At 56.8% G+C, this 18,079-nt stretch overlaps 2 protein-coding genes across 2 annotated transcripts; both read left to right on the forward strand.

Annotated features, from left to right (window-relative positions):
- Positions 1-6,275: 6,275 nt before the first annotated feature.
- LOC306815420 (maestro heat-like repeat-containing protein family member 6) lies at positions 6,276-8,092 on the forward strand (the record flags this gene model as incomplete). The annotated part of the gene is made up of 6 exons (XM_079331982.1): positions 6,276-6,381; positions 6,490-6,639; positions 6,823-6,971; positions 7,291-7,438; positions 7,666-7,853; positions 7,951-8,092. The coding sequence occupies exons 1-6, from the start codon at positions 6,325-6,327 to the stop codon at positions 8,090-8,092; spliced, it is 834 nt and encodes a 277-aa protein (XP_079188108.1). The 5' UTR covers positions 6,276-6,324.
- A 1,778-nt stretch (positions 8,093-9,870) lies between these two features.
- Positions 9,871-11,036, forward strand: LOC306815421 (uncharacterized protein; the record flags this gene model as incomplete). The annotated part of the gene is made up of 4 exons (XM_079331983.1): positions 9,871-9,989; positions 10,060-10,163; positions 10,432-10,488; positions 10,784-11,036. 4 exons carry the CDS (start codon positions 9,871-9,873, stop codon positions 10,981-10,983), a joined length of 480 nt encoding a protein of 159 aa, XP_079188109.1. The 3' UTR covers positions 10,984-11,036.
- Positions 11,037-18,079: the final 7,043 nt, after the last annotated feature.

The following is an 18,079-nucleotide window of genomic DNA, read 5'->3' on the forward strand; positions in this document are numbered from 1 at the left end:
AGCGAAATTTCACCCTCACTGTGCACCGGCGCATCCACACTGGAGAGAGGCCCTACGAGTGTCCTGAGTGTGGGAAGAGCTTCTCACAGAGCTCCACCTTGACCCACCACCAACGAAGGCACCACTAAGGGAAGCCCTGTGAGTGCCCCAACTGTGGGCAGAGCTTCGTGCTCTGCTCCAGCTCCTTCCCCCATGGGAGGATCGGTGTTGGATGATCCCCAGTGACCCCCATTGGGCAGAGCCCTGCTGATTCGTGGTCGTGATGATCCGTGTTGGGAAGACACCTGGCGAGGGTGGGGGGGGGTTCTGCATCATCCTGTCTCCCTGTGGGCACCTGGAGGAACACAGGGGTGGGACCATCCATCTGGATACAAACCAACATTGGGAATTCATTGGGGAGAGTGGATTTGTTGCCTTTCAACCCCAGAAAATGTTCTGCTTTCAGTCCTGTACTCTGGTGACATTCAGGAATACTGAATGGTGTTGGAGGTCTTTTCCAACTTAAGTGATCACACAATTGTGATTTCCTATTATTAAAGGGTGTCTTCTGAAGCAAAATGCTGATGGATTTGGGCAAAGACCTAGAGTTTGGAGACACTGGAACAGAAATCCATCCAGAAAAGTTTCTTCTCTGCCACCCAAGCACTTGGATCATCAGCTGGCATGGACAAGGAAATGCTTTTCTTCTGGACTTGATTTGCTTTTGAACTAATACATGGGTGGGGACATGGGGGGACAGAGACATGGCAGGACACAGACACGGAGAGTGACTTGGGGACAAATGGACATGGAAGAGGATGTGGCCATTCGTGGGGACATGGGGGAGACATGGATGGAGATGTGGGGGACAATGACAGGGATGGGAACATGGTAGGGACATGGCCATGGGTGAGGACACAGTGGGACATGGCCAGTGACATGTGGGGATGTGGCCAAGGCCGGTGCCATGGGGGGAACTTGCAGGGGCTGTGGGGGATGCAGGGTTTGAGGGGGTTGAGGGTTCCTGGGAGGCACTTGGGGCTTGCTGAGGGTTTTGGGGACCCCAGGCCGAGCGGCTCCGGCTGCGCTGGGAGACCCTGGCAGAGGTTCTGGGGCAGCTGCTCAAGGACCCCCTGCCCTGGAGCCCCAGCCAGGCATTGGGCTCCTGGAAGGGAATGAAGGTCCTTGTCCCCAGGAGGGAAATGCCAGCACTCCCAGGGGGCGGTGGTAGCTGAGAGGCCCCAAGAGGGAGGGGAAAGCCAGACAGAGCTGTCCCCTTCCAAAACTGCAACCCAAAAACTCACAAATCTCAGGAATTCTTCCCAGGAAAAAGTGGCAGTGAGGTGCCTGAATTGTGAGATAGGGAGTATGGGACCTCCAGAGTAAGGAGGAGGGGCGTGGAACCCCCAAAACCAAGCATGTGGAATGGGGGTGGTGGATTGGGGTGCAGTGGGGAAGATATGGAAGAGCATGGGAAAAGAGAAGCTGGGAACCCCAGAAGTGAGGGCAGGGGGCTGGTACTCCTAAATTGTACTGGTAGGGGTCCTACTCTTCGTCCTTTCTAGTACTGCATCCACTTCCTATTCTTTATGGCCCTTCTGCTCCTTCCTTGGCCCTCCTCCATCCCTTCTCCTGCTCCCCCTGGGCCCAGCGCCCACCCTTGGCTCCCCCTGTTTTCCCAACAAGTTGCATCCCGCGGGAGGAGCTGGGATGGAGCCAGGGCAGGTTGGGCTGGGGCAGTGCTGTGCTCTTGGCCCAGTCTGGGCACCCCCCATGTGCCCCCTCCCCAAATTCCCCTGGCATCTTAGAGGATTTCCAGCACCTTTGGGACTGGTCCGGTGCCGTGTTGGGGTTCAGGTTCCTCCCAAGCCCCCCAGAGCAGGGTGAGAAAGGGGGGACATGACCTTTCCTGGGGGTCCCCATTCCCAATCCATGCCAGGGCCTGTTCTGCCCCCCTCCAATCTTGGCTCCCCTCATGGGGTCTCTCCTGCTCCTTCCCTGCTGGCCCCCAATAAACAGGACCAAGCAAACTGGGAAGCTTTCTTGGGAATACTGGGAGCAGCTCTTTGGAGGCAGAGTGACACCAGGCTGGGGGTCCCTGGGGTGAGCACACACGTTCACCTGAGTCCTGCTGGTCCCCAGGCAGGTGAGCTCCCAGTACCACCAGTACGGCCCCAGCTCCCCCAACACGCCCCATGCCCAGCGCCGGGCGGTGCCACCAGCCCCAAAGCAGCTGTGCTGTGCCATGGGGGGGTCCCCACTGCCCCAACCCCTGCAGCACTGGGAGCACCAGTCCAGACCAGTTTGATGTGTGGGCGGGTGATATCAGAACCCATGGAAGTGCGTCCACTACAAGCCTCTTAGAATCCCTGAAATTGGCAGAAAGCATCAGGATTCTCCCTAAAAAGGGGTCACTTCCACCCAAAAACTAACTGGGAAATCTCCGAAGCCCCCCCCCCCAAATTTATAACCCCTTAAAACTGGCAGAAAGCAGCAGGATCTTCCCTAATAAGGGCTCCCAATGTCCTTCCCTGTGGGGCCTCACTCCAATGTCAGAGCCTGTTAGACTGTGTTAAATGGAAGGTTCTCTGACTCCCTCAGAGAGAGAGAAGAATGCAGGGATTGAATTAAACCCTTTAAAGTAATTAAGATATGTTAAGCCACATACATGAAGTACTAGTCTAAGTTTTAGTTTGAAGTAAGTTGGAATATTATTAAGTTACATAGATATGAAGTAGGTGTTTTAGTTTTCAGTGAGAATATACTATAAGTGCCTTAAGAGAGTTAAAAGCCCTAAAATCTAGTTAATAGTTCAGAAACTTAGCCCCAGAGTGTCCTGGGTTACAATGTGAAGATGTGCCCAAAAGTATGTGTTCTATCACCATCTTCATGAACTGTGGAAACCAAATGGGGCAGAGTTCCTTATCTCCGTGGGAGATATCCTCTGCTAATGGGCCCTCTGCAGAAAACCTGATGAGCTCTTCATCCCAGTGTGTGGCTGTCTCATGCCAGGCGCCATCCCAGCCATCCTCCCTCTCCCAAACACAGCCCTGTTCTTGGCGGGGCAGAGCTGCTGCCGGGGGAATCGGTGTGTGCAGGGGATCCTTTATTCCCCTTGAGCAGCTCCAAGCTCCTGAGGGCAAAGTCCTGGTTTCTAGGGCTGTGCCCCTCCCCAGATTTGTTGTGTTTAATACCCAAGTGCAGCAAGCCCGAGCCCTGTGGCAGCAGCTGGTGCCTGGACAGCCCCAGGAGCTGCGCTAATGCCCAGCACTGCCCAGGAGGGACTGATGGGAGGGGAGTTCATAAGAATCCTCGTGGCCCTCAGGGGCCCACACAAGAAGTGTTTAATGTGCCTGGGATGGATTTTCAGGAGTTTCTGTGTAGGAGAGTAGATTGTGAGAAATTAGGAATGGGGCTGCGGCTCAGCCTCATCCCTGTGGGTTCTTTCTTCTCTCTGGTCCCTCTGGGCTTGCTCTGGACCAGGGGAGAATGTGGAACCCACATGGACAAAGGTAAAAGACAAAGGAGGCTCCTTTTCCCTGGATATTGTCCAGCAGTTTATTCCCAATCAGATTCCAAGGGAAGAGAGAGAGGCAGAACAAAGTATGGTGGGGAATTTTAAACCCAGCCAGAGGGGAGGGGAGAAACTGAACCATAACCAATGGGATCCTGCCAGCGGAGAGGGGCGAAGGGAGGGCTGAATCAACTCCACAGACCTGGGGGAGTACAGAACAAATCATTCAGTACAACGTACAAACCACAACTGTTGCATCTGGTGTTGCTTGGAGTGAAAGCAAGTAAAAGAGCGGGAAGGGCCTTTGCAGGGGTTTTACAGAGATGTTTTATTTCAGCCCGTGTGTGCATGGTCCAGGGTTCAGGGAGCAAAGGCTTGGTACTTTGTGAGAGTCAAGATTAAATACATGGGATGATCAGGGCGGGTAGAACATCAGAGACCAATTACTAGGGGACATGGGGGTGTTACAAGGGAGGGGTTAGGGCATGGGGGCCAACAGAGAAACAGGGCCGGGATGGACACCACTGAAGGCCCAGGCACGGTTTGCTAGGCCTTTTTCAGGATCTGAGCTCTTTTTCTCAGGCTGGGAAACTTTTTCCCATGCTGAGACAGTTTCTCAGCTCCAGCCTGAGCCTTTCCCAGGATGATAACTTCCTGTAAACAGAAAGGAATTAATAAACAGAGATTAGCACCTGATGTTGACTGAGAAACAGTTCTCGTGCTACATGACAGGCGATGTTTTCTCCTATTGTCCAATGGACTGCTGTCCTGTTCGAGACTTGTTAACCACACTAAATATGGTTTGGTTTTTCAATAAAATGCTTCTTTAGCCTCATACGCTCAAGAAGTCCTTGTCCTTATTATACACGACTCTCAGCATGCTGCGACAGGCGGGAGTGACCGAAAGGCTGACAGACAGGGAGAGGGGACGAGGCTGACCCAGGGAGCAGAACAGGAGTTGCTTTCTCTACCTGGGAATGCCTTCAGTCTCCACAACTCCCCTTTTCTTTATTAATTAAGAAGACTTCTTTTAAGGATTTTAAAATCAAATGGTTGAGGTAACTAAATGTCCTGGCTTGAAAGGACAGGTGTCTGCCAGTAAAGGCAGCAGTTTCCCTTTGAAATAGAGACTTTAGTTCCACTCCCCCCAAGTATTATAATTGTTTGAATCAAGGACTCTGAGGAAGAGATAAGGGAGTAGGAATAACAGCTCTTTTACTAATATATCTAACCATTCAAGCAGAAAACAACAGCAGTTGTTAAAATTGTTAACAGAACAGAAGAGAGAACTCGGTTTCAGTCCCTTCTTTAGATGCAAGCACGCTGTCTCTGTGCTTGGTCCCAGTCCTGCAGCTGGAACAAAGCCCAGAGCTGCAGAGGGCAGGTGGGAGGGGGCGGCAGCGGCCACGCCAGTTTCGGGTGGGAACGGGCTGGAGCGGCGGCTCCTCACTCACCGTTTGTGTCCAGGTGATCAGCTGTGTCCGCAGAGGCAGGAGGCTGGAACGGGGGCAGATGCAGGGCAGGTGATCACAGAGGGTCTGGCTCTCCTGTGTTCCACAGCAGGGGCTGCAGACGGGGCAAAAATCATTCCAGGAATGAGCAACCGCTTCTGCCTTCTGACAAAGACCAGGTGTTGCCACCAATTGCTCCAGGTGCTCCTGCCAACAGGCACCTGCAGAAAGGAGCACGGGCACCAATGCACGTGGGCTTGGGCTGTCCTCTGGCACAGAAGTGCCCCAGGGGCACAGCTCTCTGTGGCAGGAGCAGGCACCAGCACTGGCACAGCTCGGGGGTGGCAGGTCTCCTTTGGCAGGGACTCTGCCACACCTGCTGATTCCAGTGCTGCCCAGGCCCCAGGGCTCAGAGCAGCATTGGCGCCCTGGGCCACACGTCCCATGTCCGTGTCACAGCCCTGCGTGTGTGACGGCCACCCAGCACCGGGTCATGTCCCACAGAGGCCCTGGCAGCTCCTGTGGAAGCACGGGTGCCCTTCCTGCTGCAGCTGCATCAGCAACCGTGGGGGTCTCTTCTGCTGCCCTGAGCAGGCAGAGCAGAGGAACATCTGCTTGTTGTTTGAGCCGCTCCTGAAGTTCCTCTTGGGCTGTCCTTGACACTCGGGGAACGTCTTCCTTGCAATTGGGGCAGTGTGGGGGGGGGGGGGGGGGGGTGTCCCCAGGGCACATGAGGGTGTGTCCTAGGGCTCTTTGTGACACACTGCACCGAGGTCACCATGGGATGGAACAGAGCACACTGCACAAGGGTGACCCTTTGTGACACGTGGTGACATAGGTGCTGGCGGCGACACGGCCACACCACAGTGCTCAGTGCACGCGTCGGGACAGGACGGAGAGAGCGCTGCTGTGAGGAGCCCCCGCACAGCCAGCTCGTTCCCTGCTGACCCGGAGCTTTCCCAAAGCCTTACTGTGCAGGTGACCTCGAGGACAGACTGCAGGACTTACTGTCCTTCAGCCTTCCTAAGGCTTCTCTGTTGCAGCTGGGCCTTCAAGGCACAACTGCAGCACTTGATCTTGGAGTTTTTTCAAGGCATCTCTCCTGCAAGCCTTGCAAACAGAGACATGGAGCAGACACCCCCCAGGGTGCCCAAGCTGGCCTGGGTGAAGGAGGAGGAGGAGGCTGCAGCTGCCTCAGCGCAGCAGCCTGGAGAGCTGCAGCAGCTCCAGCTGCAGCAGGAGGGTGAGTGCCAGAGCTGGGCCACAGGGCTGGTGCATGCCGGGCTGTCCCTGCCTGGGAACGCAGGGCTGGGCTCTGCTCTCCGGCCTCTCCCGCAGCCCCTCAGCCCTGGCTGCGCTCGCTCTGTGCCAGGTGCAGCCATGGACCGCACACAAGAGCAGCACCCTGCCCGTGGCCGCTTCCGCAGAGCAGCGCAGGTACTGCAGCCATCCCCACCTGGGCTGGGCCTGCTGCCACTGCTCAGCCCAGCACCGTGCTTGGAACACTCCATGGATTCTCCCTCTCTTCCTGCCCTTCTCCTGCAGATGGTCTGTGAATTCATCACGTCCATTTGGCGGGAAGAGACCGCCGGTGTGGGCACTGGGCCTTCGGCAAACTTGCACCTCTTCGGTGCTGAGACCAGCGCTGCCATGCTGGATTTGCTTGTGGAGAAGGGTGTCTCCAATCCAATGCAAGTAAGCAGCCTGTGGCCAAGGCTTGATCACCCCAGGAATTGTGTGGCGCCTCAGGCTGGCTCTGCTGGGTTCCCTCAGCCTCTGAGGCCCAGCCCAATGTGGTGGGAAGGGCAGCACTTCTCAGGGGAAGCTGGGCAAGTTGCTGCTCTGGCAGGTCTCCAGGTCTCCCCGTGCCTTCTGCAGGTGCCCGCCATGGTGAGATACATCCACAAGTGGCTCACGGCCAATGAGTCTGCTGGGCACAGGCTGGACAGGAGCCTGCTGGAGCTGACCAAGAAATACCCCTACGATGTGCTGATGACTCTCCTGCGCTGGGCCCCGTCGGGTGACAGGTACCTTGGGCAGCCCCACCTGCCTTGAGGCCTTAGGGTTCATCCCCCGTTACCCTGCAGAGCCTGTCCCTGCTGAGTGCCACACAGGCGCACAGCTGCAGGCCCCTGCGGCCCCTCCGTTTGCCGTGCTGCCATGTCAGCCCCTGAGCGTGCTGCCACGCTCCCTCCCTCGCGGGGCTGCACCCCCGTGGGCTGGCTGGGCGCCGCCGGCCGGGGCCAGTGGGCAGAGGCAGGGCTGAGGGCCGGCGCGGGCCCCTGCAGCAGCCCAGGCCACGGTGCTGTGGCCCGGACCCCCTGACACAGAGCCCTGACCCCACAGAGCTGCTGCGGCCATGTGGGGGCTGATCCTGACCTCCACTGGCACCGCGGAGCCGGCGCTGCTCATCCTCCTCAGTCTGCTGAGGGCCTGGCCAGTGGACAATGCCTACACCTCCGATGGGGACAAAACAGGAGTCTTTGCTCTGGCTGTGAGTTCCTGCAACTGACCTCTGCTTGCCCCTAGGCCACCTGTCGAGCAGCCAGCTCTCTGTCCTCCCCACAGCTGCATCTCCCTGCCTCAGGCACTGCGCTGAACCTGGGGCACCAGGCCGGCTGCTCCCACGGTGTCTCCCCGGCCTCTCCCTCGCACGCTCAGGCCCTGCCACATGGATGTCTTGGCACCTACTCTTGTCTCTGGGTGCTTCATTTTTTCCAGGCAACTGTGACACTGTGGAATGTCTTCAACTTGACCTGGTGCCCACCCATAGTGTTGGAGTATTTCCCCCATCTCTTGCTGCATCTGCTCTTCCAAGCTTACATCAGCACGCTGTATACACCAGAGGAGGTTGATACCTTCTGGAAGGGATGCCAGAAGCAACTCGGCCTTGCCACCAACCCCCAAAGGTGCTCCATCCCAGTCCTGCCAGTCTCCCCATCCCTCCCATGCCCCCAAGCGGGAGCCAGGGCTGCCAGCGTGACCTGGGCATTGCTGTGCACACAGGTTTGCAGTGCAGACCCTGAAGGTCCTGCTCTACCAAGTCCAGTGTGAGCCTGTGGTGTTGGCCATGGAACGCAAGAAGGGCTGGGACACGCTGCTGTGTGCTGACACCCACCACTATGCCATGCGTCTGCTGGCCAGGTGAGACCCCCTTCTCCAGGCTGCTGCTGCTGCCATTTGTGCCCAGGGTACCCCACACAGTTCCCGTGCGCATGGGTGAGAGGGCCTTGTCACAAAGAGAATGAAGAGCAGACTGGAAAAGGCAGGGAGAGGAGGGTGCCCGGGAACAGCCGCCTCCCAAAGTGCCCACGGGCTGCTCGGGAACAGACCAGGCCTCAGGCAGTCAGCCCTGGCACAGCTTTGCCCACCCGGCTCAGGGGCAATGGTGTCTTTTCCCCCCACACCAGGGAGATAAGTCAGGGCTGCGTCATCTGGTGTCCCAGCATCGTATCCTGCCTCTTGGAGCTACTGGGGCAAGGCATTTCAGACTGGGAACTGCCCGCCATGGCCTTCCTTGTGGAGGTGAGCCCCATGGCCAGCGCTGCCCTGCTGAGCTGACTCCCACCTCTCTGCCCTCTCACAGCCGCTGCCATCTGGCACCGTGCCCGTGCCCTGTGCTGCTGCCTTGGCCCAGCCCTGGGCAGCTCTGAGCTCCTGCCAGCTGGGCACCCCGGGCACTGCTTTGTGCCTTCCAGGTCCTGGAGTTCCTGTACTTGAGTCACTGGGGTGACAGCATCCTGGAGATCATGGCCAGGCACCTGCAAAGCGAGTCCAGGGAGATGCGTCGCCTGGCGCTCAGAGGCCTGGTGGTGCTCAGCAGGGACCCCTCAATGGTGAGAAGGAGGCAGTGACTGAAGCTGTGCTGGCAGCGTGGGGCTGGGGAATGCAATCCCTTGTGCTTAGCTGGGCTTTGGGAGCCGTGGCAGCTGCTCCCAGCTCTCCTGCGTTGCTGCCCAGCTGCCCGAGTGCTGCAGGACAGGCCTGCGGCCCCTGGGCTCCATGGCTGCAGCAGCAGCAGCAGGGGGGTTGCCAGCCCTGTGTTCCATGCAGTACAAAAGAATGCAGAGCCTGACTGAAAGCCTTGCGGACCTGCTGCGGGACGCAGATGAAGGCATCGTTCAGATGACCGGCGTCGTGCTCAGCGCTCTGCTGCTGCACAGAGACCTGGCCATACCCAGCCCCACCGCCCTGCGGCTGGCTGCCGCGCTCTGGCCGCTCTTGGACAACGTAAGGCTCTGTGTCCCCAGCCACGGCCACTGGGTGCTGCCCCCAAGTGTGGTGTCCCATGGATTTCTGGGCCTGTGCACAGAGGGGCCTGGAGCAGCTGATGTGGAGGGCTTTTGCTTCCCTTCCAACAGGACAACCACCACGTGCAGCTGCTCTGCATTCACCTCTTCCAAGAGGTGATGAGGTTGGTAGAGGCAAAGGGGAAAAAATGTCTCAAGGTGCTCGTGAGCAAGAGCCTGCTCCCGCTCTTCTTCCACTGCCACAATGAGGACACGCGCGTGGCAGAGGTGAGGACTCCTGGGCGCTGCTGTCCCCACGCTCAGCTGTCTCCCTGCACCCTGGCACCTCGTGGGCCCCAGCCTCCTCCTGGCCTTGGCGCAGGGAGGCAGCTCCTGTGCCCTGGGCTGCCGTGCATCTCTGGCTCTCTGCAGGCCTCTCGGGAAACGCTGCTTGCTGCAGTCAGCTTCCTCAAGAGTAGGGATCTGGAGCACCTGGTGATGACAGATCAGATGTGGAGGTTTGGCGAGTGCTTGGTAAGAACAGCCTGCAAGCCCCAGCACCAGTCCCAGCCTGGAGAATCCCTTGCCCACGGTGCCCAGTCTGTGGGGCTGGCAGCTGTGGCCCCTGCCCAGTGCTGCACCCAGGGGCACCGGCCTGTGCCCCACACGCTGCTCCCTTCCCTGGGCTGTGCCCCACATGGGCTCTTCTCCAGGACTCCGTGGCCCCAAGGCAGGAGCTGGTGGAGCCCTGACCCAGCCGGGCTCTGCTGCGGGGCAGCACCGCACCTTGCCGGGCCCTCTGCCCCCCTCGGGGCTGTGCGGGCAGGGGATCCCGGGGCCAAGGGGCAGAGCCCGCCCCGACCTTCCCTCCCGTCGCTCTCCGCAGCTGGCAGAGAAACAGGGGCCGAGCGGCCGAGCACCTGCGGCAGGCCCTGCCCTTCCTGCAGAGCCCACAGGAGCCCCTGCGAGAGGCGGCCGTCAGGTTCATGGGTGAGCACAAGGCCGGCTCCCTCCCCGCCCCATTGCCGCAGCTCGGCCCCAGCCCCGGCAGCTGCTGCCATCCGGGCCGGGCCGTGCAGCCCCGCCTGCCCTCGGGGCTGCTGCCGCCCTGTGCCAGCCGTGCCCTTGGGCGGCAGGGTGCGCCCAGGGCCCGGCTGAGCCCTGCAGGGGAAGGAGGTGCTGCGGCCGCAGGGCTGCCAGCGCCGCTGTGGGGCAGCTGTGCCGCTGGGCAGAGCCGTGACGGGCTCTGTGTTCCCAGGGCTGGCCGGGCGCGTCCTGAAGGAGAAGCAGCGAGAGTTCCAGCTGATGTGCAGGGGTGAGTGAGGCCAGCGCGCTGGCAGCGGGGCTGGCGATGGCAGCTGCGTGCCCTGCCCGGGCCTGCGGAGGGCTCTGCTCCCTGCGCGCACCAGGGGCGGCGTGGGCAGAGCACAGAGACCTTTCAGGGGCCTGTGCCAAGGAGATTCGGGCCAGCACCTTCCAGCTGCTCCTTGCTGCCTCCTGCTGCTTCCAGGCCGTGGCAAGAGCTGGGGGGGCATGGACGGGTCAGGAGGGTCTCCCCAGGTCCCCGCAGATGCAGGCTCTGACTGTGCCTCTGTTTCTCTCTCTTCCAGCCCTTCAGGACATGGCAGATGACATCAGCCCTGCCATCTCATGCCTGGCACATCAAGCTCTGTACATAAACATCGCTGCACAGAGCGTTCCCTCCTCCCGACTCCAGCGGATGCGAGATCGATTCCGCCGGCTCTGGAAGTCACGGCCTTCCCTGAGTGGCCGTGGCCGTCTCTGCTGCTGGAGTGCTGTGGAGAGCTGATGTGGGAGGCTGTGTTTGCTGGGGCCACCTGAGCTTGCAGGGAGAAGCTCACCTTTTCATCAACTTTATTTTTGCGTACTGAAAATAATTTAGTAATTTAGTATGTTAGTAATTTAGGAAATTAATAATTTAGTAAATTAGTATAATATCAAATTAGTAATTTAGTAGGATTAATAAACTGCTGTTGGTATACACAGAGGTCCAGGAGCTTTCTTTTGGTGGCCAGAGTCTTCAGGCCAATGGGGAGGAGGGGAAGAAGGGTGCTTGTGCTGGGCAGGTTGGCCCAGCGTGCGGCGTGCAACGGGAAAGTGGCCCAAAGCCCCTTGGCCTTGGTGGTTCTGCCGAAGCCTTAAGGCCTCCAGACAGAGCGGCTGGGCAGAGGCCGGAGCTGGGGCGGGCGTTGCTGAGAGCCTGGTCCCTGGAGATGGCCAGCAGCCCTCTCCCAGCCAGGAAGGGCCAGCTGTGTCCTGCCCGTGTGCTGCTGGCTGGATTGCTGAGGGCTCTGAGGTGCCTCTTGATCCGGCTCCTCTGGAGCTCCTCCAGCAGCCAGGCAGGCCTGGGGAGGCCTGGAGGGCACGGGACAGTGGCAGCCATGAAGGGATGCGGTGCTGCCGAGGCCAGCCAGGATAAGGCAGCGGGAAGGCGTGAGCGGGATGCGTGTGGCGCTGGGTGGCGGGAGGCTGTGCTGGGACAGGAGGGCTTTGTGTGGATGGCTTGGTGGGAAGCCCTGAGGAACTGGCGGGCAGAGGCCATGAGCATTCCCCAGGCAGGCCCTTCTTCCTGCCAGCCGGCTGCTCCGGCGCTTCCCCGACGCGTCTCCGGGCTGGGGCAGAAGGCCTGGAGGCCTGGCCTCAGCAGGACGGTGGGGACACCCCGAGGGGCCCAGGCTGGTTTGCCTTGGGACAGGGAGGGACAAGGAGGCCGAGCAGGCCCTGCTGGAGCACAGTCCCTGGCTGCTGCTGGCGAGGCGCAGTGGGCAGAGGCCAGGGAGATGCATCACCTGGCGCTCAGAGGCCTCGTGGGGCTCAGCAGGGACCCCTCGATGGTGACAAGGAGGCGGCAGCTGAAGCTGTGCTGGCAGCGTGTTGCGAGTCGGCCTGGCTGGGGCACAAAGGCAGCCACAGTTCACCAAGAAAGAGCCAGGCCTTGACTTCAAATCCTGCAAAGCATTTCTTACTCTGTGGCAAACCTAACTGTTCTTCCCACAGTCCACAGTGGTTATGCTAATTGGTTCAAGTTCTCTTCCCCTAGTGGTTGCTTAGTTCTACAAAGTTCTCCCCCTGAGGGGATATATTGTCACGCCCCTCCTTGTTTCGGCCCTCAGAGTTTGTCTCAGTACAATGTTCGGTTTCTAGGCATTGTCCCTGTTTTATTTTCCATTAGAGTTCTTTAGTTTTGGGCCACTTCTGTGGTTCCTACCCCTTTCTTTTGGCCATTCAAACCCTCAGTACTCTGATCTAAATGTTTCATTGCAGCCATACCCACCAGCGTGGGCTAGGAGAAAGCTGCCCCTTGGGCTTGGCTGGGCTTGGGAGCTGTGCCAGCGTCACCCAGCTCTCCTGTGCTGCTGTCCAGCTGCCCCGAGTGCTTCAGGAGAGGCCGACACCCCCTGACACTCTGCTCAGGGCCCACAGAGCTGCTGCTGCCATGGCAAGGACGATGTGTCCTGCAGCTGGCCTGCAGAGTCGCTGCTGTCAACATGGCTCAGGACACCAGAGAAAAAGTCACCAGGGTGTGCACAGGAACAGCAGCTCCCCAAAGGCCTGTAACCTCCTCAGGAAGGCACCCACACCAGCCAGGATGCCAAAAGGAGGGATGCTGTGGGCACAATTTTACATGGCTTGGCAAAAGGTGTCAGGAAAGTGGTCCCCATGGCTTTCTCTTGCCTTGCCAGCCCCACAGCCACGCTTGGCAGCTGCAGCTGCAGCCTGTCCCCCCAGCTGACTTCAGTGGCCGTGCTTGAGGGCAGACTCGCCTTCCACAGCTGCCTGTCCCAAGGCAGCAGCGTTGGTGCCATCGTCAGAGACTCTGATGGGACACGAGCCCTGGACTGCAGCTACTGACACTCTCCTCCATTCAGGCACCTTAAAAAATCCAGCATGAGCTTCTAAACTCAACATGGAGAACTTCCTCAGAAAGAAAGAAGAAACTGCAGATCCTGAAGGAAAGCAGGGCTCGTGTGGCTGAGGTTCAGGGATGGAGGGAAGGAAGCTCTTTGCTGTCTGCTGAACTGATGGGCCAAGTCACAAACTCAGGCTCTGTTGAGAGGATTCTTCTCTGGTCCTGTTGGAGGCTTGGTCCCTAACAATGCATGGCCCTCCCTTGTTCCTGGATCAAACCTTGTGAAGCTGTAGGAACAAGTGTGTTCCGTGTCCATGGAAGAGCAGCAATTGGCAGGATATGTTTGCTTCCAGCGCTTGTCTTGGCTCTTCCTTCATGGTGCTGGCACCATCATCAGAGACACAGAACAGCTTGTCTCATTCCAGACTTATCCCCATCTTCTGCGCTTGCCCAGGTTCCTCGCAGGTTCATGAGGGAAAATCGCTGCCAGGTCCTGTCCATTCCCTTGCCCAGCAGGCACCCAGATGTGTTTGGACGTGAGCTGCTGGCCACAGCCAGCCTAGGCAGCAACTGGGCCATTGGGCATCAGATGCTGAGCTGATGTTTTTTTTGCCAGAAATCAAGAAAAACCTCTCAGAATAAACACAAGGAAACTTGACAGGATCTCTGTAAGAACCTGATTGTGCTGTGAAAGTCAACATGGGGTTTTGTGCTGCAGATAATCACTTCCAAGCAAAAATCATTTCCAGGAATGAGCACCACTTCTGCTTTCTGACAAAGACCAGGTGTTGCCACCAATTGCTCCAGGTGCTCCTGCCAACAGGCACCTGCAGAAAGAAGCATGGGCACCAATGCACGTGGGCTTGGGCTCTCCTCTGGCACAGAAGTGCCCCGGGGGCACAGCTCTCTGTGGCAGGAGCAGGCACCAGCACTGGCACAGCTCGGGGGTGGCAGGTCTCCTTTGGCAGGGACTCTGCCACCCTGCTGATTCCAGTGCTGCCCAGGCCCCAGGGCTCAGAGCAGCATTGGCGCCCTGGGCCACACGTCCCTGTGTCCGTGTCACAGCCCTGCGTGTGTGACGGCCACCCAGCACCGGGTCATGTCCCACAGAGGCCCTGGCAGCTCCTGTGGAAGCACGGGTGCCCTTCCTGCTGCAGCTGCATCGGCAACCGTAGGGGCTCCTTCTGCTGCCCTGAGCAGGCAGAGCAGAGGAACATCTGCTTGTTGAGACACCGCTGCGTGGCAGAGGTGAGGACTCCTGGGCGCTGCTGTCCCCACGCTCAGCTGTCTCCCTGCACCCTGGCACCTCGTGGGCCCCAGCCTCCTCCTGGCCTTGGCGCCAGGGAGGCAGCTCCTGTGCCCTGGGCCTGCCGTGCATCTCTGGCTCTCTGCAGCCTCTCGGGAAAACGCTGCTTGCTGCAGTCAGCTTCCTCAAGAGTAGGGATCTGGCAACACCTGGTGATGACAGATCAGATGGGGAGGTTTGGTGACTCTCTAACACTAAAGATATCAAGTAAAAAGGCAGATTGTGCTGGGCCATGTGTTAGTCCATGAAATGACTGCTCCAAAGGAGCAACCAGGAGAGAAGCTTTAGGAATGCCAATTAACAGTGTTGGTGCCAAGAACACTCTATCATTTGAATTACAGGATAGATTAGAAACTGTCCCCCAAATAATAACCAACCTGACATATGCTGCTCCTGACCTTTTTGCAACCAAGCTAAGGCCAAAGAAGAAGGTGGCATTTGTGGAAAATAATGACTCAACTGCTGTTTGCAAATAGATGATAAGTGAAAAGTGGTAAAACAAATACAAAGGAAATAAGAAAGTAGCTCATGGATCAGTCTAAATGCGGGAAAGGAGGGAATGGCAACACGTGTTCGTGGTTCTCTGGCAGACCATGGCTTAAATTAATGCTGTTCCTCCCTGATGTGCTGCAGCAACTCTCATCTTTTTCCCATGCCCGACACCTTGCTGAGTGCAGCTCATTCAGCAGCTGAGCAAGGGGATGCAGGTGGCAGCCAGGCCTGATCCAGAAACGGCTACAAAAGGACAGGGAAATTAGATCACTGGGAATAATTTCAAACCAAAGAGGACCCAGGAAAGAGACTGAAACAATAGGTAATTAAAACAGTAAAGACAATTATTGAGAAAATACGAGAGGGTTTGAACGGAATTAGATGAATGTGCTCAGAGACACGGCCAGGGACTTGTACAAAAGGAAGGAACGGGAACAACCAGGAGTTTCAGAAAATGTTACTAACTGACACGAACTGCTGCTCAGCCAGATCCTGCTCAATTCCTGAAGTTCGAGGAGAAACACTTAACAGAGCCGTGAATATCGGATGTTGCAACGAAAGGAGGGGTGCATATAATTGGGACATGCAGCAGGCTGATCGGGAAATCTGAACCTTCCAAGTACCTCAGCCAGTGGGGAAAGGGAGAGGGAGATGCAGAGCGAGACCAAGCCCGGCCCTGGTGCCGCCCCCATAGCGATGCTGGGCGCAGCCATGGCGCCATTTCCAGAGCGCCTGTGCTGCCCGGGAGCGGCGGGCAGCGGCCGGAGCGCGGTGAGGCGGTTGGCGGAGCTCGGAGGCGGCCCCAGCGCAGCATCCCGGGGACGGGGCAGCCACTTCTGGGCTACCCACAGGAACCGCGACGAGCCAGCGCTGCTCCGGCAGCGTGGCCGGGCTTGTCCCCGCTCTGCCCAATCAGCGCAGCGAGAACGAGGAGTGACGGCAGAATCAGCCAATGCACGCGAGGGGCGGGGCTCTGCACGCACGGGCTCCCCTCCCTTTCCCCGCGCTCCGCCATTTCTCTCCTCGCCTGAGGGGCGGCTCCGCGCTGCGCCCGGCCCGGGTATCGGGAGCCGCTGCTGCCCTGAACCGCCGGGAGCTCGGGGTGAGCGGGAGCTGAGGGCGGTGGGAGCCGGGGGGTGAGTCCTGGATGGAGCCGGGACCCACCTGAGCCCCGGCAGGAGCCCGAGCCAGGCACGGGATGTTTGAGAGGGGCCCGGGACTGTGCGGGAAAATTCACGTGTCCAGAGTTTTGTGTGCCCAAAGGAGACAGAGGAGTCCTGTAAAGTGACTTCATTGATGAACAGAGGGAGAGTCTATGGGCATTTGCCGTGCGGTCTCTAAGACGTAGCCTCCGTTTTAATCATCATTTTCCCGGCCCCATCTCCCTCTCCCTTTCCCCACTGGCTGAGGCACTGAAGGTTCAGATTTCCCGATCCCCCTGCTGCATGTCCCCCTTAATGTGCACCCCTCCTTTTGTATAATATGCGATATTCACGGCACTATTGTTTCTCTTTCTCGTAGCTCAGGAACTGGGCAGGATGTTATTTGAGTAGCAGTCCGTATCAATTAGAAACATTTCTGAAGATTCTGGTCTATCCCGTTACTTCCTTCTCTATGAGTCCCTGACCGTAGCTCCAAGCATATCCATCTTGCTCTATTCATCCCTTTTCACATTTCCTCAAGAATTGTATTTACAATCTTTTAATGACTATTTTCTCAATCTCTATTCCTGTTTTCCTCTTTGATTTTGGGATTATTCTCAGTGCCCTCCCTCCCTGTCCTTTTGCAGCCGTTTCTGGATCAGGCCTGGCTGCCACCTGCATCCCCTTGCTCAGCTGCTGAATGAGCTGCACTCAGCAAGGTGTCGGGCATGGGAAAAAGATGAGAGTTGCTGCAGCACATCAGGGGAGGAACAGCATTCGTTTAACCCATGGTCTGCCAGGGAACCAAACACGTGTCCCATTGCCATCCTTTCCCCAGTGTGGACTGGTACATGATCTACTTTCTGTTTCCTGTGTTATCTGTTTTACCCCTGTTCAGTTTCATCTATTTGCAAACAGGAATTTGAGTAATTTAATTTTCCACAAACTCCACCTCCTTCTGTTAAATGATAATCTGATCCCATCCCATGGTGAAATGTCTTGTTCCTTTCTTTGGATTGCTTGGCAGGAAGGTCAGGAGCTGGAGGTGGCCAAGTGATTGTTATTTTGAGGACTGATAATATATTCATTAGTACATAGTAATAATAATAATACCATAATAATAACAAAACACTAGTAATAATAAGCAACACTAATAATAGTATGAAAATTAATCATAAAAGTAATAACAGTGATAATATGTAGTTTTTAACTATTATGCTACTGAAATATTGGTGGATTTTCTGGCTCCTGATATGAATTTGTTGAGGTTCCCAGGGGCTGGTCTGTGGATTTGGGTTTGTTCTGGTGTCTGTTCATCTTTTGCCCATTTTTGGTTGGTCCCTCCAGCCAGGGCTGCATCAATTGAACACTTTTCTCTAATTAAGTCATCAGATACTTGGATTCCCAACTGATTTCTCTGGACTTGCCAAAACACCCCAGTGCTCTAATACACTCTGTATAACCTAGAGAGCACATGTTGGAGTGGGGAGAGGGATGTTTCCCCCCCGAGTTTTTTTAGTAAAGTTTTCACAATGTTGCCATTTGCTGTTTCCTTTGCAACTTAACCAATTTCTGTTGCAGTCAGATATCCTCACTATGGGCTCTGTTTAGCTGTGCAAATTCCATCTGTGCAGGCAGGCAGAGCTTGGGGAGGGCCAGGGGAATCAGCCCAATTCCTCCCCAGGCAAGAATATCCTGGTACATTGTCCACACTTTGCCCCAGCATGTTAATGTGCATTTCTAACCTCTCCTGGCTGTCTGGAATCCCTGCTTCTCTTCCAGTGGAGCCATTGGATGACTCATATGTGCCCCTCCCACAATCTGCTATTTTTTTTCATAGTAACAATACTGTATTAACATTTTATCTGTTAAAGTGTTACCTTTAAACCTCTTCTGGTTTTGCAAAATCCATCCTAAAGATGAACATCAGAAAAAGCATACCAAAATTTTGATATCACAGATATTCATATATACATATATACAAATAATCCAATGCAAATGGTCAAACGCTGCACATGGGAGGAAAGGTGGGATTGTGCAGGAGAAGGAACAGCAGGAGGAAGAGGACTGTGGGAAGAGCAGGGACAGAGGAGGA

The sequence above is a fragment of the Erithacus rubecula genome (assembly GCF_903797595.1).
Source record: "Erithacus rubecula genome assembly, contig: scaffold_132_arrow_ctg1, whole genome shotgun sequence".
NCBI classification, from domain to species: domain Eukaryota; kingdom Metazoa; phylum Chordata; class Aves; order Passeriformes; family Muscicapidae; genus Erithacus; species Erithacus rubecula.